General features: G+C 34.8%; 1 protein-coding gene across 1 annotated transcript; it reads right to left on the bottom strand.

Annotated features, from left to right (window-relative positions):
* Window positions 1-1,349: 1,349 nt before the first annotated feature.
* Window positions 1,350-22,991, bottom strand: osbpl7 (oxysterol binding protein-like 7). The gene is made up of 22 exons (XM_024284381.2): window positions 21,785-22,991; window positions 17,348-17,524; window positions 15,657-15,797; window positions 15,286-15,339; window positions 14,924-15,037; window positions 14,694-14,846; window positions 14,487-14,610; window positions 14,246-14,364; window positions 14,034-14,123; window positions 11,277-11,427; window positions 11,046-11,152; window positions 10,807-10,963; window positions 9,486-9,632; window positions 9,275-9,411; window positions 9,021-9,158; window positions 6,530-6,593; window positions 6,378-6,456; window positions 4,919-5,063; window positions 4,687-4,837; window positions 4,456-4,582; window positions 4,243-4,365; window positions 1,350-3,058 (listed from the first exon to the last, which is right to left on the bottom strand). Exons 2-22 carry the CDS (start codon window positions 17,477-17,479, stop codon window positions 2,950-2,952), a joined length of 2,562 nt encoding a protein of 853 aa, XP_024140149.1. The 5' UTR covers window positions 17,480-17,524; window positions 21,785-22,991; the 3' UTR covers window positions 1,350-2,949.
* Window positions 22,992-23,084: the final 93 nt, after the last annotated feature.

Raw genomic sequence — 23,084 nt, forward strand, 5'->3', positions numbered from 1 at the left:
AAATAAAAAATAACACAGAGATAATCCTTTTTTTTAATGCTACAGGAGTTTATAAATGTTAAGGAAAATGTAGGGATTTAAATGTTTTTAAGAACCTACCAAACTGGGTTTTTAAGTATTAACTAAAAATAAAACCTAAGTATATTCATTTGATTGTTAACTGTTCTCTTTTTTATGCTTTTATTGAAAATGACAGCATCAGTCAGCACTGTAACAGAGGCTTACAGGTGGAAAAATTCAGCTTTTTAGTCTTTTTGTGATAAACAATAAAATAAAGTTTCATTCTTGTTAATTGGGGTGTATATATATATTACGTACTGACCTTATTGTGATAAAATCCTGAAATCTGCCTTTTACTAAGTTCTGTCTTATCCTCTCGCAGACCTAAATAACTGTTTTATGTCCTCATGAAGGTCTTAACTACAATTTTAGTAGGAAAAAGTATAAACTGTTTACACTAACAAGTGCTAAAGAAAAAACTTTGGGATGCTACTCTGTTAATTTTTAGTGTTTGATCATTTCAGGTGATTTTTGCTGTTTTCTGCTTTTCAAAATAAAATCCTATTTTCATGATCATCTACAATAAGTCAAAATTTGTTATTTTAAATGGGTGATATGATAAAACTGTACATCAGACTCATTTCAAGACTTAACATTTGGTCAAATGAGGATTTCACAACAGAAGTAAAAAAAAGAAAAAGTCCAGACACCTCAGGAAGGACCCCTCCTGGACACCTTTGCTATTACACTCAATGTTCCAGTGAAACTATTTTTGAAGTCAAATCTCTAGATTAAATCTCTTCTTTATTCCTTTACAGATGAAGGAACATACATATCATTTCTGTGTGATCCTTAGTTGTACTCAGGACTACATCTAAATTTCTAAGCTCTTGACTTTATTATGGAAATAACAAAAATTTAATGTTTTACAGAAAAACAAAAAAATATATTATTTTATTAAAGATAGAATGACGGTGTTGCATGTTATTTTACTTTTGTCTAATGTCTTGCACATGTTGGATGCAAACATTTTAAATAGAAACATTTTTTTTTACTTTTATGTCATCCATAAGAAAGGAAACCTTTTAGATGAAATGTCTATCTTAAAACCCAATCATCAATTAAAAACTGTTGGATATCAATATTATTATTAATTGAAAACATAAATAATAATTCTATATGCCAGAAATTAGATTATGTGCAACCGGGATTCAACCTGTTTAACACGTTCTATATTTGTGGGAGGGGCAATTGTTGTCATGTAAATAATAACAAATATCCTCAAGTTGGTTTATAAGCATCTGTAAAAAAGGATAAAAAAATAATCAAATTAAACATTTTCAAAATATTTTGTATGAAAATACATTATTGGTAGAAATTTAAATTTGGAATTCATTTAAAAAAAGGGATTGAACTTGATAAGTAGTTCATCCTTTGTATATTGTCTTTCATTGTTATACATTTATTTACAATGTTTATTTTGTATTTTATCAGTTCTAAATACATTTTAAAATAGATAAAAAAAAAAAGTTTGAAAAAATAAGTTAGAAGAAAGATAGAAAGAAGATAAGTTGGTAACAATAAAAACGGTGTATTAGCCTTTTAATATACTGTATAAATAAACAAACACAGTATGAACATCTTTGCAAACAGCAGCATTCTAATGATGAAATACATCAAATGTGCACTTTTCCTGAAAGGTGTATACTGCATTGTACATTATCACATCAAATTAAGAAGAAATACATCCGTTGAGAATGTGAATGATCAAACCTGAAGCTTTTAAATTTTGTGTTTAATAATCTGATTTGTATCCCAATGTGACAAAACTCAAAATCCAGAAAAGTTAAGATATTTTGTAGCTGCAGTATGTCCCGTTGCTGAATTCTGAAAAGTAACTTTTACTTTTTACATCTTTTAGCATCTATGGTTCATGATGTTGACTTTGAGCTAAAGCTGGGTTAAAATCTTAAAACATCATTAGCATTTAGATTTAATGGTGAAGTCACAATCAAAGATAAATAACTGATGTGTCATTAGGTTGACCAATTAGGTGTAACTTCTCATTTATTCAGTAATATTTATTTACTGATAATAATAAGTCAAATGTGTTGACTTATTGTCTGGCTAATCTAAAGCAGAAAAAACAGATTGTGAGTCCAGTGTCCACATGATCTCAATGATGCATCAGTCTGGTTGGGTGGTGTCATCTTTAATAAATCCAGGTGTTACAGAGCGTCATTTTTAGCTAAATGGCTCCAAAAAAAACACATTCAGGTGACCTTCATTCTCATGGGCTGCAGTGAGTTTCCTGTAAACAAAACGGATTTAATACATCTCAAGATTTATACATAAAGCAATAATGTCCCTCTATGCAAACCTGACAGAAATACAGCTTTATCTGTTTCAGAGTGACCTCTGAAATTCACAAAGAAAATAGGATGGTATCATAATATATCTAAAGAAAAAGCAATACAATCTCATATTTGAAGCATAATTGGTGGAAGACGCAAATAAAATAAAAAAAGTGATTTTAAAAATTAAATTTCTCTTTGTGAATGTGCAAATGTTGATCAATTTCCATATTTCAAACCAAAGTTCAACTTAAGTGAAGCTAGAATAAGTTGTGGCTTATATCTAAATAATGTTTCAACATTTTGCATGAAACAACAGATTTTTCTTCTTTTCATTTTACATGCATTTTCCACATACTATCTGACTTAAGCTTAAGATTGATTAGAAAAGTTGAAACTCGTCCTACATTTCTTCCCCATCCCGATATGTTATGACAGTGGTTCCCCATGAGCCAGTCATGGGTCTGCAGACGAGATGAGAAGCACTGTCTCCCCTCTGTGATGGAGCGGATCATGCATGCTGTCTCAAGTTTCAGCCTCTGACTCGTTTTCACTTTTTTTTATCCCTCTTTGATGAGCTTCTGCCAGAGTTTCTTCACCACAGAGTCACATTATCCAGGTTTGCAAAACCGGGATTCTCTCTGAGCTCCCAATACATGCCGTTCGTCAGCCACACGTCCTGTCCAGAGGAGTCTTTGGCTTTCCTGAGGAGGAGAAGACACCACTGTCTCACATGTATGCAGGAAAATGTCAAATTAAGGGAAAGTTTCAAAATAAGAGACTTTTATAGATTATTTCACCACTTAACGCTGGCGACGCTTAAAGGGTAGCCAAACGGGGTAGTTGGAGGCTGACTTCATTTTCAGCCCAGATTTGAAAAATACCAAAAAGGGGGCGGGGCTAGTAAAGTCGGACTGATCGGCGGAGGTGTGGCTTGGATCTATGATTGACAGTTAGGTTAGTTTTATATAGCTTTAACACTAGAAGGCGCAGTTCTTGTTCTATTCACACCTTAGTTTTAGAGATAATAAAAATGTAATCATTTTCTAAGCTTTAATTCAAGCCATGTTTTGTGAAAATCGATTAAAAATGAGGGAGCTCTTACATTGAAACAGCAGCGTTCTGATGACGCGACTCAATGCATAGCAATGGCGTCTCTGTCTATAGCAGCTCACAGGCAATAGTCAATCCAGTAATATATATCAATGCTCAAGATGCTGCTTTTGCAATGCCTCACAGCAGGGCTGCCGGCGCAGCTAAGAGTGGTAAAATGCCGCTAGCATTGTAGCTAATGAAGGCTAACGTATTAGGCAAAGAATCTCGAGTGAAATGTTAATTGCAAATCCATCACCAGGTTGGAGTTTGCTGGATATGATGACTTCCAAGTCCACTGGAAAGTTGTGCAAGCCAGAAGATTTTTGACAACTGAAGGCAAAACACCAACAAGCCATGCTAAAGCTAACGACCGACCGTTACAGAATCACAGATTGGCAGGGCTTTTATACTGGAACTCAGAGGATGATGATGTGAAACCTCTGGCAGTTACACCAATTAACCAATTACAAAATTCAACTGCAATACCTCGTTCCAACCAGTAGGGGGCAGCACACTGGTGGTTTTTGACTATATTTTCATGAATTAAACAAGTTTATTTTAACAAAATCTTTAACATACTGTAACTTTTCAACCGCTAACACGATCAACGTCAACAATCAATCTACTGGAATTACGTTGATCGTGTTAGCGGTGAAACAGTTAAGTAAATCAAACAACATAAACGCTGGAGCTCCGGTGTTAAAAGGTTAAATCCTATCAGTTGTTTTTACTTTTTTATTTCAAAAACACAGAAAACATAGTTTTCATTGGATCTAATCATTACGCGACTTACTTGAAAAAACGAGGGACATGCTCTTCCCCTCGTTTGGAGAGCTCCTTCCTCCGTTCCCGCTGCTTTTCCTCGATGTCATCTTTCGTCTTGTCAGCTTCGGCCACTTTTCCCTCCTCCAGCATTCTGCAGAGAGTTCAGGGAAGTTCCAAGTAAGGTAAAAATATTTCAAATATTGCATTGTATAAAAGATTCAAGTTGATGGAGAGGTTTAACCTTTGATCTGGGCGCAGGCGGGAGTCAGTGGGAGGCAGGAGAGGCTTCAGGTCTGGGGTGAGTTCGTTCAGCTCCATGGCAAAAGTGGAGAAGCCATAATACAGCAGGTAATCCTTAGGCTGTGGATCTGTAGAACAACAACAGCCCCTCAGGTAAGCTGCTCCACCAATGTGACTCTTGGTTTTATAGTAACGGATTTCATTGGTATCAGACTCAAAAGATAAAACTCACTCGGCTTCCAAACACATTTTGGAGTTGGAAGAGTGTCACAGAAGATTCCTTCATGCCAAAGTCCTCCAAACCGGTGAATGACATTACCGCTTTGGTCGAGCACCGTCCCCTGCACCTCGTTCTTGTTGGTGTCCGAACCCCAGTAGCGAGACTTCAAACAAAAACGCCAGACCACGGTAAATGTTTCATCAAACAGGTTGAGGGTATGACAGCATAAAAACATTTCAATCACCTTGACAAATGTGATCTTGCAGGAGCAGATGTTGTTTTTGAGGTTTTGGATGGTGACCTCTCCGTAGTGCTCCAGATACCGCTGCTGACTCAGCACATTGTGGATGCAGGTCACGACCTTGTTCCACTCATAGTGATCCCCATACCTGCCAAAATATTCACAGCAATCAGTCAATAATGGGCTTAAAGGCTGCCATACAGTAGATAAATCAATATTTATTTGCTAACAAAGCCTTTATCATCCTTATTGCTTTTTTGGCTCATTTTCAATCATAAAAAGCAAAAAATGTAGGCTAATCCAGACTGAATAAACAATAAATACATCAAAAACACATTTTTTACAATATATTTCTACAATATATTTACATTCACTTTCTTTTGTGCAATAATCAAAGGATCTATGTAACACCCCACAGGATTTGCAATAATAAATTCAAGTTGTTTTTTGTGTATTACATTGATACATCTTTCATATCTGTCATACTTTCACTTTATACATCTGGTCTGGGACTAGAGAAACTAATTTAATTTAATTCCTGTAGTGCAGAGGTCGGCAACCTTTAACAGTAAAAGAGCCATTTGGGCTTGTTTTCTACTGATCAAAACCTAGAAGGAGACGTATAGCATATAGGATATTTGGAATTGCATTCATGACTATCATTGTCTTTATTTTTGTTATAAACCTAAATTATGTGTATTTTTTGGCACGAACAAAAGCAAAAAAATATAAAGAGAAACTAGTATTTCTCAAAATTAGATTTTTTAAACATTTTTTACCTTTAGTGGATGCTAAAATAGCAAAAAAGGTGCTCTTGCCTAATTTATAGCTGAACTCCAAATTAGCATAAAATTCTTAAATTAAATTCAGTAAATTAAATCATCCAAAATGTTAGCATGTTGCTGAAATACAAGCTAAATACTAAATTAGCCTAAAAACTCAAGTAAATAACAAATTAGCCAAAAATGTTAGCATATTGCTAAAACATTAGCTTAACTCCAAATTAGCATAAAAAATTAAATAGAGGCCAAATTAGCCAAAAAAAGAGAAAAAAGCTAGCTTGTTGCTGAATTACTAGCTGAACTCCTAAATGACCTAAAATTCCTCAGTAAACTAAATTATTCAAAAAAGTTAGCCTTGTTCTAAAATAGAAGCTAAATTCTAAATTATCCCAAAAAACTTCAGTAGATAAATTAGCCGAAAATGTTGAATCTTGCTAAAATGATAGCTTATGTCCACATTTTTGAAAAGTACTATTTTATTTTTCTTCACCCAGAGAGCCACCATGTAGAGATAAAAGAGCCACATGTGGCTCTGGAGCTGCAGGTTGCAGACGCCTGCTGCAGTGAAATAACAATAAAAGACCTTTGAATCATTTTTTTAATGACAACTCCAGTAGATGGCGCCCTAAGTAGCTGCAAGAAAAAAATGCACTGACAAGCTTCTAAGCTGAAAATCTTACTTTGGCAAAGTCACATTAACCTTTCCAGTTGGCAAAATCTCCAGTGATTTCCCCCAGAATTTGTTTTTCCATCTTTGATCTGTGAATAAACAGAAGAGGCTGAAGCAGCAGCAGCAGCATTTTTAAAGCCTGATTTTAAACAGCAGCTTCACCTTGCCAGAAGGTGAAGTTCTCTGATTGTGCGTGACAGGCTGAGATGGGAGGGTGGTGGCAGACCTGATGAAACATAAAGGAAAGGCTCAAAGTGGAGTGTTAGAAACTGTAGATTTGTTTTTACCTTGACTTTAGCTGTAGACGCAGCTCAAAACGACCCATAAAAATGAAAATATTATAAATAATGACCATCAAACACTGCACAACTCTAGGTATTAAATATATAATAAAAAGCGAAATAATCATTTAAGAGAATCAGAGAGCTACAAACATTATTGACTAGCTAACTAGGAAACAAAACTTTGCTCTTCAATTTATTTCATGCTCCCTGATTAAAGATGAATTAAACAAATACATTTAAAAAGTAGAACTAAAGTAAAAGGTAAGTACAAAGGTAAAAAAAAGTAAAGTAAACCATCTAAACTTCATTCAACTCATTCACATACAGTTGAAGGACAGAAACTGAATACAAGTTTTAACATATATTGGAGGTCAGCAAACTTAAGGCACATCAGATTGTAATGCAGATATTCTCATTTGAACAAATTCAAAGATTTTAAGTGTCAATTTAATTAGTTCTGATTTAATTTTAGTTTGTTATATTTACACATTTCTAGCGGAGATGTACTACAAATGGTAAAATAAACTGCTAAAATTATACAATTCTACTACATTTTCTACATTAGGAGGATTCTATGTAACACAGAGGTTCTTTTATTTTGAAAGGAAGTCATATGAACCTCTTTTGAAAGTTTTCAACTTTTTCATATTCTGGAAAAAGTCTATTTTCTATGGGGTCAAATCAGGATCATCTTAGAGTGAAAGAAAAAAACAAATACAAAAAAACAAAAACAGAGATTTGAAAAAAGTGAAAATTTGAAAAAAATAACTTGAAAATTTGACAACAATTTCTTTTTCAAATTCACAATGTCTTGGTTTCAAATTTCCATTTTTTTCAGTTACAATATCTATTTTCAAGTTTTCAATCTGTTTTTTCGTTCACTTCAAGCTGATCCTGATTTGACCCTATAATTTTCTATTTATGTTTATGATTTTTTTATATATGCAAAAAAAACAGTTCATCTCTATTCATCCTAACAGTAACAATAACATAAATAAAAATCAGTGCCTTATATTTGTAAAAGGTGAGGTGAGACTTTGTGACTTTAGTTGGGATTGGATTAAATCAACCCCTGGAAGTGTTGAGGGTTGCAGACCTCTGATTTAAACTCACAATCTTCAGTCCACTATGCTATAATCAGTCTTGTTCTCAGTTGTGTTCTTATTTTATTTTAATTTTTCAAGAGACATTAACACGATGATGAGAGATCATTGCTAATTTTTCAAGAATTAAAAAAAAAACCTTCACAGACCTGTCAGCATGTTAGGTATAATGTGGGAGTAAATTTCTATTTGCTTGTTTTCCAAAGTACTTTAAAGTCATTTTTAGCAGCAGGTCGTGGTGCTTAACCGTATGGAGAAACACCAACAAAAGCAACTTGCTGCTGCCATACATTTATCAAAAACAAGTCCAGGAATCATTCATTAAGGGGGATATTATGAACACACCAGCTTTTTATTTTATAAATCAAAATTACAAAGAGTAACAGAAAAAATACAACGCATATCATTCCTCCACAGAACGTACACAAACTTTCTTATTTCCTTAGAAAGAAAAATGTCATCAAACAACCATGTGTAAGAAGTATGTTTGAATAAGTGCATCTATTTCTGTCTGTCTGTAGGGTGGGGGTGTGGAAGAGCATGAGGTAAAGTTTTAAAATGTGTGAAAATGTTACACAACTTAAGAAAAGATACAAACTGAATAATTTAAAAAAAACAGATGAGAAGCCTTTTGGGACAACAGTAATTACACTGTTGGGACCTTGATGGGTTTTTTTTGTATTATTATTTTCTGGTTATTTGAATAATTAATATATGTTTGAAATATAAACAATGTATGCATAAAATATAGTAAGGTTGGAATTAATAAGGTTTTCCTTTACTTTCAAGCATTATATTTCTTTCCAATAATCATGTTGAACTATTTTTTGTGTGTTTTAAAATAAAGGAAATCAAATCAATGTTATCTGATTATTTTAAATTTAATTTAGTGGTAATTTGTGACCAAAACACATAAAGGGTTACAGGAAGTTAAAGAAGAATCAATTTAAAGTTCACTTGCAGATGATCAAATGACTGTTTTTGACTGACAGCTTCTGTTTAAACTGAGGAGAAAATCACAAAAACTTTTACTTTTTACTGTAATTTTTTTCTTCAGCTTCCATGCTTTGACTCATGTCTGTTAATTTGATATTTTTTAATTAACAATGAGATGTTTTCAAAATGAGCACCAACTTGGACAAAGAAAACTCAATAAAAAACTGCAAAAATGGGGGTGAAGCCACTTTAAATGAGTCATTTTTCCACAAAGCTTAAAGAAGTTTTTAGATCTACTGTAGCAGACATGATGCAGCAAAGCCAGCCCACCTGCTCACTGATGAACTGAAAGCCTCGGTCTTCTCGGATACATTCGTAGGTCTCCCCCAACACCGGGTTGAAGGGCTTGTAGCGGTTTCTAAAGGTTGCAGTGGAGTAACCAGAAATAGCAAATGCAGCAATGTAAACCTGCAAAAAAACAAATCACAAATGTTCATGCATGGTTTTGCAATAAGCTTTCATGAAAAGAAAACCAAAAAAATGTGACTTCAGAAGGAAGTTTGTAAATTCTGGGGAAATCCCACCATCCTGTGGAAGGGGTCTGGAGTGTTGCAGGCCGTATCCAGCAGCTCGCTGTACTCCAGCTCTTCACACAGCCTCTGCAGAAGGTTAACCGGCTCGTTGAGGGCCGCCGGCATGGACACTCGAGCCAGATCTTTACCTGAGGAGACCCAGCAGCTGAGTTAGAGGGATCACGGTTGGAGACCTGTTTTGTGCTGTGGTGAAGCCTCTTGCCTATGTTGTTGTAGAGGATGGCCATGAGGCCCACGTGGCTGTTGTCAGGACAGTGCGCGGGCAGGGTTGTCCGGCGTCCTGTGCTCTTGGGAGCAAGACTATTGGGAGCTCTGGAAATGCTTGCTCTGTACTTCCTGGTTGCTGATGCTGCAGAGTTGGAGAAAAGAAGCACAATGCTGGAAATTATGAAAAAAAAGTCTTTAAAGTAGGAAGTGGTTCTGGAGCATTCTCTATTACCAAAACTATTTTACACCAGGTGCTAGGTCACGGTGCACGCAAATTTTGGTGAGTTTTTGAGGAGGTGGCAGGGTCAACTTTTCGCTCAAAGTTGCAGTAAGAAAGAAGAAAAAATCTGGTCCTTTCAGTCCAAGCCTGCTGCAGGAGGTAAGTAAGGGTGTCAAACATGTGGCCCACGGGACGTATCCAGCCCCCCAGTTGGTTTAATCTAGCCCAGTCAAGAAGAGAAAAAATATAAAGGATGTTGAAAAAAAAAAAATTCTCACCCATTCCTGTGGCGAGTTATGGTTCTTTTGCCCTTTAACACCTGAGGCATCGTTGGTGATGCTTAAACACAACATCTTTAACATAGTGTAATTTTTTTAATTGTGTGTCTCCTTCAGAATTTACTGGAAATAAGTTGATTGTGTAAACAATTAAAAAATTACAGTAAATTAAAGAATATAAAAACTGGAGCTCCAATGTTGAAGGGTTAAAGAAATTACCGCAATGTGTAATCCCACCACTAGAGGGAGTACAGGAGAAGCAGCAAACGCAGAAAAATATTTTTGGACATTTTATTTTGTATTTTCCACACTTAAATGACATTGTGAAATCTGTTGTTTTCACAGCCTGGTAAAGACCAAACGGTGAAGAGTTTCAGGGGAGAATAGGGAGGTTAACTCAAAATTCTTATTTATTTTTATTTAGCTTAATTTTCAGGCAGGGTGTTAATTTTTTTTTCCATAGCCCCCTCTTGAGTTTACTTTCGGGATTGCCTTAATGTCAGATGTAAAATATTTAGTTTGTGTAAAATGTGACAAATCATAATTTTTTAAGTGAAATCTAATTTATTTGAAATCCATTGGCCTCCATGAATGAATGTGTAATCATAAGTGAGTAGGCTACTAGGTTGGTTGAGGCATTGTTTCCAACTGAGTAAAAAGAAACAAATATAGGGATAAGAAGTTGACCATAGGTAATTTTGCTGTTCTGTTACCGGCCCGGCCCACTTAAGATCAGACGGGTTGAATGTGAACCAAATGAGTTTAAGTGACGCCTCAGTGTGGAGATAACTATGAACTATATGGGTTGCTGTACTCACTGTGTCCCTCCTCCGGTTCAGAGTTGGTGGTGCTTCCATCGCTGAGTCCAGATTCATCAGAAACCTCAGAGGAACTCCCCCAAACGATGTCATCACTGGCGTCAAAGTACTCCGCAGCAGAATCGGCCACAGAGGGTGGCCCGTGGGACGGTGCAGGCTGGTGATTGAGAGCGGGAAATAAGCAGGAAAAAGAGTATAAAACAGTCAAACATGGCAAAGCCAGGTGGCACTTCTCTTACCACAGCTAGGGTATTTGACCGGGGCTCATTGCTGGTCTCCCAGGCTTCCTGGAGCTTCTGTCTTTCCAGGGACAACGTTTCATGAACTGACTTCAGAGAAGCCAGCACTAAGAGAGCAGACAACATTCAATCCAAATATTTGAATAATCTCATCCACCATAATACACCATATCTGAAAATGTGTGCATGAGTTAATTCAAAATAGTCAAGAGGTGTGTCTGTTCTTCTGACCTCTGTTAGAGATGGCACAGATGTCCTGCTGGATTTTCTTGCCCTCAGGCGAGAGGGCAGAGGGAGCAGACAGCTGAGAGGATACGTAGTCCGGGATGTTGGGCACCGACGCTCCGAGGTGGGAGGAGCCACTCAGGTGGCTGGAGGACAGCTGTGAGGCGAGCAGGAGAGGTTACAAAACGACGGACTTCCTTTACCCAAGTTTGTGTCCAGGAGTCAATGCTGTGACACAACTAGTGATGAGCAGTCTATACGGAAAAGCAGCAAATTCATAGATTGCAGGGAACATTTTGCATAAATATTGGACACATTTCTTTATGAATCAGGTGTTTGCAGCTAGCAGAAGAGAACATTGAATTTAAAACATTGTTCTTGCACTGTAGCTGTTTACAGAACATCTGAATGTTCTGAACTTCCAACATGATGTTCAGGTTGGTTCTGTTGCGTCCACATTATGACATCTTGTGATCCAAAGCTACTAAATACAGATGCATATGTTCATGCAAACAAGTTAGATTTTGGGGGCACAAACATCAACAAACTCAAATTCCAGTAGTTTTTAGTGTAACTTTAATGTTTTAGTCTTTTAGAGAACAACTGTAGGGAGATTCTGGAAAAAAAATCTATTTTTTTTTGTTTGTTAATTTGCTGTATTTAAATCCTTTCCTGCAGGGTGATGGATGGAATGACCGCAAGGATTCCCACAAACCATAGTAGCAAAAATATAAATGTTGAACGTATTATTTGAAGAATGACTAAAAGTGTTTTACTGCATGTCTTTTCTCATATTTATGATTTCTTTTTCAGCTTTTTGCTTTAACTATTTCACAGTTTTATTTCAAGTTTCAGAATAAAGTTTTCACAACATTAAGATTAAATGTAACATAATTTTATCAGGAAGGAATCAACTCTTTTTAATCATTTAAACTACAAAATTAACACATTTCGTCCAAATTAGCATTGCCTAAAACAAGAGATTTAACGTTTTTATGGAATTCATTTCAATGTATGAATCCATATATGTTTTATCAATTATTAAAGGCAAGGCAGTATTGAACTATAAAAGCACAAAACTACTTTATGAAGCTAAAACTAGCAGTTTCTTCGGTCTTTCGTTGATCGTGTTATCAATTGAAAAGTTACGGTAAGTCAAAGAACTTTAACCCTGAAGCGTTGCTGCCAACATCTCAGGTGTTAAAGGGTTAAAAGGAGAAAGCATGCAAAGCTTCAGCTTGTATAATGCTCTTCATGTAATTCTGCAGCAGAAATTATATGTAGAAAAAGTAAAAATGAAGCTAGTTTTGTTGGAATTAACAACAGCGAGGAAAGATGGATGTGGAGTCTTTACAGTCCTTCCAGATGTTAAGTAATCTTACAGTTTCCAGAGCAGCACACATATTTGTGCACAGAATATATGTCAAACAAAAAAAATAAATGAGGAAGATCTTTGATAATAAATCTAACAGAGGCAAAAAAAAAAACATCTGAAACTTAAACCTGACGCTGAACATGCTAATAGTAATGCTAATGCTAATAAACATGCTAATGCTAGTGGCCCAAATAACTGATTAATCATACAATGAATAAACCTAAAGCCACATAATAATATTTCAAGTTTTATCTATGGGTTTATAAACTACTATATCATAAGAACACAGACCCTTTTTCTGGGTACACATTTTTGGGAATTACCAACAAGTGGACCACAAAACACATTTGTCATGTGTTTTAATTCACCAATTTCACTATGGGTTCAGAATGTACTGCATGAGAAGCCACCTAGTGGATACTCCTTTCAGTTAAGGTAGTCTGTAGTTCAGTAACTCTGTTAAAGAAATTCTCCTAAAAGAAGAGCATTATACTGAGCATGCTGCACTGCTGGAAGTGAACTGCTGAATTGATATGAAATAAACAGTTTGTCATACAAAGGTGTAACTAATTTACATTTTAAAAATAACTTTTACATTAAAAAATGTAAATGAATCCTTCAAATGTCACATGTAAATTGTGTTTCTTGTTTTACATGTTATCAGTTACACCTGTGCTTCCTGCAAGTCAGAGTGGATAGAAAGAGGGGAAAGGCTCTGCAAAAGCACATGGGGTGTCATTTCATATTTTCTTGGTAGGCTTAGATTACTACAGTCTATCTAGTCTGACTTGCAGTTAAGACAAAACCTGGGAGATGGATCTAAAGCCGAAGGGTTCTAACTTCTAATAAGCAAGGAGATTTGTTTGATTGATCTGTGATTTCACTTCGTTTTTGGTGTTTCTGCAGATAAATCATGTGGTTGCTATTTTTTTAGTTTGGAAATGTATAGGCAAATATATCAAACTAACCCACAAAACCTGAAAAAACCCAGTTAGAAATAAAATAACTGCTATTTTAACACATCATTTTGATTTAAAACATTTTTTCCAACGTTTAAAAGGCTAATTTAATTTATATTACTCTCCACAACTACTGATTTTTAAAATTGCAAATGTAAAAATAAAAAAAGCATAGCTTTTTGTTTTTTGTTTATGAATTCCACGTCTTGAGGATCTTAAAGACGAGTCTCAAGTCACGTCTCAAGATGCCCACTATGGTAACTCACCGATTTGGTAATCCCACGAATAGGCTTTGGATTAAATTAGAGAAAGGCTCCAAAATGTTAATGAGTTGCTACTAGTGACATTGAATGCATGGACTCAATCACTAACTATTTTAAATATGTATAAGGGTCAAAAGCATGTAAAGACGTTGCAGGACGTTCTTACCATTCCCAGGGCTTCCACTCTGGACAGTGTGCGTGAGTGGCCCCACATCTTTCCTGACTTTGATTTCTTTGGCTTCTCAAGTGAGATGTTCTGCTCCAAAATAATTCATGATTATATGATCTTAATAACACAATTATTAATCTTATTCTGTTTTCATTTAAAAAGATTGTTTTATCTATAAGTTTAGTTTAGTTTTGTCGCTGTGTTTCTACCTGTATGCTGATGATGCGCTGCAGTTCTCCGTTAGTAAAAGTCTGGCCCACCTCCAGATTCTGGAGCCTCTGGATTAGGCGGTTTAGCTCCGAGAGATCCAAATTACAACGGTTCAACTCTGCAAGCAAACATAAGAGGTTTATTCTCCTCCTGAGTTTCTACCACACTCTGAAGGATAGCTGATGGATTTCTCTTAAAAGATTTTAAACAGAGAAGACTTTTATTTTGAAATTGTGTCACCTTGAGCACATGAGTCTGGGTGATGGCTCTGCTGCAGCCAGGCGGACACCTTTGTGTTCACCGCCGTGTTGGCTGAGGGCAGCGCTCGGGACGCTCCAGCTGAATCCGCCAGTTCTGTGGCGCCCTGATGAGGAGAAAAACACAAGTTAACTCCTTCATTCGTTGATTGATTTACTCAATTTTAGTCATTTGGATTTTTTTAAGCACCAGATCTCCATTTCTCTGGGCTTGTCCCACCCCACCCCGGCTGGATAATATCTGAATGAGGCCGCTGTGAGCATGAGCTGTCTCGTTCTTCTTGAAGAAGCGGTGGGCTTGGAGCTTTGTCACCCAGATGTAAAAGAGATCTGGACTTTTTGCCTTGGAGAGGAAAATAGGAAACAATTTTCTAGTATTTATTGATAAAAACAAATGAGCAGTATTTTAGGATTATTCACCTTCATATGATAGAGAATGTCGCCTGTGTCCAGGTCGATCCGGTTGGCTTTCTTGTTGACCGTCATGACTGCCAGACTGACATCCAGGGAACCCTGGATACGTCCTTTAGAAACCTTTAAGAAACAAGAGATCAGTGGATAACCGTAGGGACTCAAATTAAATCCAAAAATGACTACAGATTGTTATCAAAAGGATAAATTTGTGCAGAAAATAAAATACAGATAACAAATAAAATGCAGTAACAAATAAAAATAAAATAAATTAAATAAATTAGTAAAAACTGCATTTATACACATATTTTATGTGTGAAATTAGTTTTTTTTTTCACATTTTGCATCTTGGGTTTTTAGGGGTCACTCACATCTTGTTGATTTTTGGAGTAGCGTAAGGTCCCCCCATCCAAGACAAAGTATCGCTGAAAAAGAAATGAATTTCCTTTAAGCTTTAAACACCTGAGACATCACCAGTGACGCTTAAATAGCACACACTCTTTTAACATACCGTAACTTTTCAATCGATAACATGATCAACGTAAATCCATCCGATTCTGAAGCAGAGAAAAGCGGCTATTTTACGTTGATCATGCTATCGATTGAAAAGTTACGGAAAGTCAAAGAACTTTAACCCTGAAGTGTTGCTGCCAACATCTCAGGTGTTAAAGGGTTAAAAGGAGAAAATTCAGTAAAACAAAAAATATACATATATTTTTGAATGAAGTGAAATACTTCCCACCTTGTGCCACCCTTTCAGAGGCCATTTTCTCCTCTTTAAGAGATATCCTTCACAGATTCCAGGAGGGGTCATATCCCGAGGACATTCACTTGCATGCATTTCTACCTGGAGGTCGTCGATCACTTCCCAGTCTTTGATCACCTACGGAGAGCAATTGAAACACAATTTTTTTAGTCTTTTTTTCTTACTGAAAGTGGAATTTTCTGTGACAAATTGGTCATTATTTGTGTAGAAAAAACAAGAATTTCATGCATAAGATGTAACATTTAAGGACATTTTTTCAAAAGGATTTCTTCAAATGAAATTGATTCATGAATGCAAACAACAATTTTTATTATTTATAGAGGATAATCCTGACTAAATGTTTAGAATGACATGAGTTAGCATTAGATTCAAACCTGTGGTGGTCTCAAGAAGATATTCACGTCCTGAATTTTGAAAAATTGATATAACACTAGGAAATAAGAAAAATGGTTGATACAAATTTTGAGTCTAAAGAGCACCTAAAGGGACATTAAGGTAAAAATAATTAAATTAAAAACCTATCGGGTGCACACCAGTTATTATCTCTCACCAGTTATTAACTAGTAATCAGAAAAAAAATTTTAACTTTAATTTTTTTTTTTTTTTTTTTACTTCGATGTCCTTTTAGGGAAGGGGTGTCAAAATCCACAACACACCTTAGGTTGGGATAAACATTTATTCAACACACTGAAACTACATTTTTAAAATGTTAAAAACTTAACTTTTTTAACATAGCTATAAATAATAAAAAGGCATGAATATTATTCCAGAATAAATCAGCTTAAACCTTAAGCAACCTTTACTATTTTACTCTGTATAAAAATATATTTTGTCAAAATTTACAAGTTAAAAACTAGCGCAAGATAACATCGGGCCAATAATAACAATAAAATAAAATGATGTTGTGGGCCGGATCCGGCCCCCGGGCCTAACTTCAACATGAGTCAATCCATCTTGTTTTTTTTATTATTATTATTATTATAAATCAGCTGTCTTAAAAAAACTGAACTCCTCACAATTATATCTTGTAATATTTGCATGAATTTGTTAAAAAAAAAAGGAAAAGAAAAGAAAAGAAAACTAAGGTAAAATTGAAGGGAAAAAATATTTTTTTCAGTTTATTCTCTCTTCAGACCAAAATGTTTTGCTCATGTGTAGTTAAAAATGTAACTCTACTTTTTTCAGGGAGTTTTTTTTTTTTTTTAGATTTTTAGATCTTTTTTTCAAAGAAGACCTGGGCCTAAATGCATCATCACAAGAAAATCAATACACTTAAGACAATAAGGTATAAATAAAATACAATTAAAATAAACAATATAGCAGCAATAAAAAGGTTAAATCATGAGTAATACAGTCAGGTCAAGAGTGACATTTCTTTTAAAAGCATAGAAAGTTCAATAATATAGAGTTTTTGAATGCACAAAAAACACTTTCTTTGTTGTTTTGAGTTTTTTCACGTATGAAATGAGGTATTTGCATTAGATGTAACATTAATATTTAGAAAAAAACATTGACTCTTCAATGTAATTAATTAAATTTGGTCTTTAAGTTCTAAAGCACAGAACCAGCTTTTACAGTTTCTGCATTTTAAGGAAAACCGTATTTGACGTTAAGACTGGCAGCAAAGAGGAAGTCAGGCTGTCATTGGTGGGTGATGTGGGGCTCACCTGTCTGGAATGGCGAGACGACAGAGTGCTGCTGCTCTGAGAGAGGGCCGGCTTGTTCCACGTCACTGAAGTCTTCTCCAGACCACTCGCCAGCGACTGGCTGCGATTGAGAGAACTTCCATTGGAGTCCATTTCAGAGCCTGGACCTCAGAAACTGCTCCATGTGGTGACTGGCAGCTTGTGGGGAAGAAAAAAAATGTCAAATCAAATCTACATTTTTATATAATTTTTATTTTTCAAATGTATGATTCAAACACTGTAGAAATAAATTGTTATGGTTTTAAACAAATAACCCAAAGGGACAGACATGACCTTCCTTTAAAGCCTCTGACTCAACTTCTTTAGGGTGAACAGCATAATCCACTGGGTTGTGTAACTTATTCAGCATTCTCTTTTAGCAGTCTCTGCAGGAGCTCCTGAACCAACCTCCCCCCCAATCCCGCCTCCCAGCACGGAGCAGATCAGGCTGCTCGGCCTCAGGGATGCAGCAGCAGAGAAAGATCCGTGGTGGTGTTTGAACATGTAAACAGAAAGCTTTCAACCACCCATCCACACTGCTTTGAGTCAGCAGAAAGCATGGAGCCCACAGTCAACGAGAAAAATAGACAGCCCGGTTTCTATACGGAGATAAATCACCAATTAGACAGAACATTTCACTTCAAAGCCAAAAATAAACTATTTTATCATTTATTTTGGATAAACTTGTAGAGTTAAAATGTATTGAAACACTTCAAAATCTTTAGACTTGTCAGCTGCATGATCATTGTCATCATTTTGAGACTAATTAAATTCAGATTTAAAAAATGGAGCATCAAATTTGTCTTAAACAGTTTATTTTTCTAAAATAGACTTTAAAAAGGATTTATGTCACAATCACGAACTTAATATGACTGCTGTCGTTGTCTACTTGCAAGGGTTGTCATAGTAACTTGATTACTTTTATTGAAGTAACTTTTTGTAAATATTGTACTCCTGGAGGTAGTTTTACTTCTATTTTTGAACATTTTATTGTGGTAAACTCATACTATACTCAGTTACAGGCTGTTTTCATTAAGTTCAGGGATGTCTTGTGACCATTAAGACATTCATTTGTAAAAAGAAGCTTGAAATATTTTCAAAATAGGGATATTTTTCTATTAATTACACATGTCATCTATTTTAATTTGACAGCAGTTTGCACAAGTTCCTTTCAAAATAAAATACATCCTGTGACAAATAAGATCTTCCTGATGCAGAATATTTATTGAAATAAAATTGCAAGAAAGTCAAACTTTGCATGTTCTACCATTATGACTTTTTCCCCATTTTACTATCAAATATATACATGATGCTGGTGTAAAATCCAATTCTCAAAAAAATATCTTTACATGTAAATTATTTGAGACTAAAGTATTCTAATAATACACCATTCCTACAATAGATTAGACATTTACCATAATTTTACTCAGTTATCTGAAATGTTAAAAACCTAAAAATTTTTTTTTTACCAAAACTACAAACCAATTATTTATTCAGTTTATTTGCATTTCTCTTCAAATCCAGAGTCACAATGGAAGAGTCGCATGTGGCTCTGGAGCCTCAGGTTGAAGACCCAGTTTAGGTATTTCTTAAAACTTGTAACATTTATTAAAGGGATAAATTAAAATGTTTGCAAAATACCAACAGTACATCAACAGTCTACAATGAAGATACTTAGAGGAGATGATATGATGTTTTATTAATATGTGATAACATTAGTTTTATATGAAATTTTGACAAAAATGATCTTAATTAATTTTGAATAAATGGGAGAACCCTGTTTCAATAATTGTATTTACTTAGTAAAAATTGTATTTCCATATCTAAATTAATTGTTTAGACTTAATATTTGAATAGTTTTTCCAATTTTTTTAGTCAAGTAATTATTCAAGTCACTTTTAGTGACTTTGGCTCATACGTGAGTAAAATATTTACTTTTTTTTTCTTTTTCCACGTCTTTAGCGAGTGATGCCTTCTTGCTCTCAAACACTTTTTAAATGCTAAAAATCTTCTCACACACAGATAGATCATCAGTTACATGAGTCTGGAAACTTTTCTCACGTAAGATTTAGAAATTAGAAAAAGAAAATTATTTTTTTTTTAATTAAAAAAGAAAGAAATTAGAAGAGATTTCAGGCCAAGAAACTTCATCTCTAACATTCAAACTGTAATAAAAAGGCATGTTTTCATTGAGAATTTATTATGATTCCAATTAAGGGTAAATGTTGAACTATAATTTAAGAAAGAGGATCTATTATTTTTAATAGTAGTGGATTTCAAAATTCTCCTCAATCAGGGGCGTGGTCTCTTGATTATCTGCTGAAATCATTTTAAATGAAGAAAACTTCAAAGTAATGGTAAAAACTGATTTATGGGGCTTTTGAAAACATTTACAGCTACAGAGAAGCACATATGCTCAGCAGAATATTTAGGAGAAACTTCAATAAAACACACTTTTGAGACAGGCAGCTTAGATAAATTACTGTAAAGGTATTTTAACTGGAATCAAAGCAGAAATTTTGTACAAATTGTATGTTTTCACATTTTTTTTTATTTATTATTGCCATAAAAATGTAATAAGTAATTTTTATATTTTTTGTCTAACTGTCAAACAAGAGGAAAAAACTGCATTAAATATAACTAAGACTTACTCAATATGTTTATTTAATAAAACATTTTTTGCACTCACACAAGGATTTTTAGACTTCTTGGTGGTTGGATGACAGGATTTTTCTTTTCTTTTCTTTTTAGATTTAGACTTTGAGTTTGACTACTTAAAATAATGTGTGTTGTGTTTTAAGGTCCTGCCTGAAATAAAAGCAAAAAAATGTACCATGGCCAGATATGCCTGTTTTAAAGCCCTGGGCAAAACATGCTCCAGGGGCCCCCATGGCCCCCTTCTAAAACAAAAACCAAACACACAATAAACTATAAGTAAAAACAAAAATATTTAGACCATTTTTAATTCATATTTGTTTTAATTTCAGCATAATAATCACCAATTATGCTTTTAAAAGACATATAAAACAAATATTAAGGGATATAATGAAAGAAGTTCAGGTTTTTGTAAAATAAGAATTGTTTTCCTTACGTTAAAATGTTATATTATACATTATAAACAAAAAAAGAAGCTCAAGTGTATGTAAATAAAAACAATGGCAAACACCATCAGGGTGAATCAGAGAGTGGCTTTTGGGGGTTTTGGCCAGTTCTCTGTCTTGCTAATCCACTGATGCGACACCATGTCCAACACTGCCTGTGAGGAGAGGATTAACCTCTGCTTAATTGGTTTTTCTTCAAATGTTTTAAGATACTTTTAGCAACTTGGACACGAAGTAAGTTGATCTCAAAGCAGAGAGAACTCACACAACGTGAAAGAGCACGGGAATATTTGGAAATTAGACGTTTGACAGATCCTGGGGAAAATGTGCTGTTAATGAAATTGTGGTTATGATTTTTAGTTGTTTTCCAAAATAAAAGGGTTTGTCAATGCAGAGATTTATTAAATAAATAAATAGCAATTCTAGATTTATTTTAATCACAGTTGTGTGTTTGGATTGGAAATCTCCATGTTAGAGGAGAGCGCCAAATGTATGTGTTTTAGTGTTTTGTTCGTGTGAAATGTGCAGATGTAAACCAGCTCTGGTATCCTTGGTGTTATGTAAGGGCAAAGGATGATGGGAGTAACTGACCTCGGTAATGAAAGCATGATGTGGTGGAAACAGGATGAAGGGATTTGAAGGATTCTGAGCTTGCTTACTCAAGAGGAAACCCAGAGAACACATTTAAAGAACCAGTTTGGATTTTACGAGAAAGACAGACTCAGTTTAAGATTAATATTTAAAAACAAAAATCCATCTTTATAATAAAACTTAACTAATTATTTCTTTAAAAGAGACATTTTTAGGTGCTGTTAATTTAATTTCTTGTTTTACAAAGGACTCTAAGACATATGGATGCATTCAAACAGTGTCCAAACACAACCAAGGTGGTGACAGCATGCCAGGGGGAGGAGCTAAAACACCAGATTATGTTGTTATAATCCCTTCCTTGTTTAGAAAATGAAGTAACAATAGTTTGGCTTGTTTCTAAATTATTAATTCAACAAAATAATCTTAAAAATGATCATTCAGACTACCTGAGCTCTTATTAAAGCTTTATAGTTAAACTAATTTATGCTCTTCTGTTTCAGCCTTATTTTTAAATTAAATCCCAAAATCTAATCTAAAGTCCATATAAATTAACAATACACAGGTGGAAACTTTAAAACTATTTATTTAAACCTTTAGGTGTGTCAAAATGAATGAGAAAACCCTAATTTTAACCAAACAAATTAAGGTTTTTTTGATTTAAAGTGAAACCAAATGCTTTTTTTTAATGCGTTTCATTTTTTTAAATGCATCATTAAAAAGGTCTTACCTGAAATCCACTCATCATCTCCTCACCACCTAATCCAAGACAAGTGTCATCTTCCTGTTCCAAATCTGTGACAAACCATCGCCTCCGCTCCAGACCGCACGTCCCCTCACCGTGCACATTCCAACAAAGCGCTCCAAATACTTGTTATATTCACAGATGATCACTAAATCTGACCGTATAATCTGACGGGTCGTGCCCTCTCTCCTGCCGGCGAGAGACACGGGACTGCCTCCAAATCCTGGCGCGGCTGCTCGCCATGCGCACTGTGTCCTGAGCGTTATCCGCATTAGCTGGAATTACAGGGCCTGTCTACAGGAGATGTTGATGGGGGGTAAAGCTATGAGGCTCCTCTCACTGTGTAAAACAAGTCTACACATACAGATTTGAAATCAAACTGTACATTTTAATGCAATAATAAAAAAATTTTAAAAGATATTTCACCGATTCTGCATTATTTTAATATTTCACAGCTAATTTTACTTATTAACACCAGGTTTCCTATCTTAAGAACTTTAATTATTTGTCTATATTCATCTAAAATCAAACTACTAAATCATTATTTTCTTTATGACTCCAGAATTATCATGTGTGACTTTTGAGTGTTACTAATGCCTTTCTATGAAAATCAGGTCATAATAGACTAATTAACCCAGATTACCTTGCTGTAATCTACAGATTAACCACTTGGATCAGTGACCACTTTTATTTTACCGTTTCTTTAATCATCCCACTAAACATTTTTTAATCTGCTGGATTATTCAAACACCCACTTTAATAAAAAGTGTTTTTAAAATATTCTTCTAGCATTTTTCTGACGATAGAGGACATCTATAAGGAAGTAAGAAGTATGTATTTATTCAAATTGTTGTGAACAAAAATGTTTTGTTTTTTTTAAATCTTGTAATTGTTATGTAAAATCTACAATTTGTGGACCATAGCCTCCTGCTCTGCTTCATTCCGATCCATCCAAATAGATCTAGAAGCGTCCGAGCTGGAATCAAAACTTTTGATTATGTTTGAACTGGCTCAAAACTGGGAACTTTAAATAAAAAATGGATTGCTCTGATTTTACTTGTGATTTTTTGTTGCAGGAAAAATGTTAGTTTGGGGTTGAGAGGGTCTGTAAGCTAGCGGAACAGTAGAAACAAGGTTTCACATCCACAACTCTGAGTTGAATTTCTAATGAACTCTGCAGAAACTATCCTACGAAAACAGATTTTTTTTTTATTTTCAGCAAAATCATGATTAAAAGACCACTGGGAACACCTTTACGATGATTGAAATGTCATGCTACTGCAGG

Source organism: Oryzias melastigma, linkage group LG19, assembly GCF_002922805.2.
Source record: "Oryzias melastigma strain HK-1 linkage group LG19, ASM292280v2, whole genome shotgun sequence".
Taxonomy (NCBI): domain Eukaryota; kingdom Metazoa; phylum Chordata; class Actinopteri; order Beloniformes; family Adrianichthyidae; genus Oryzias; species Oryzias melastigma.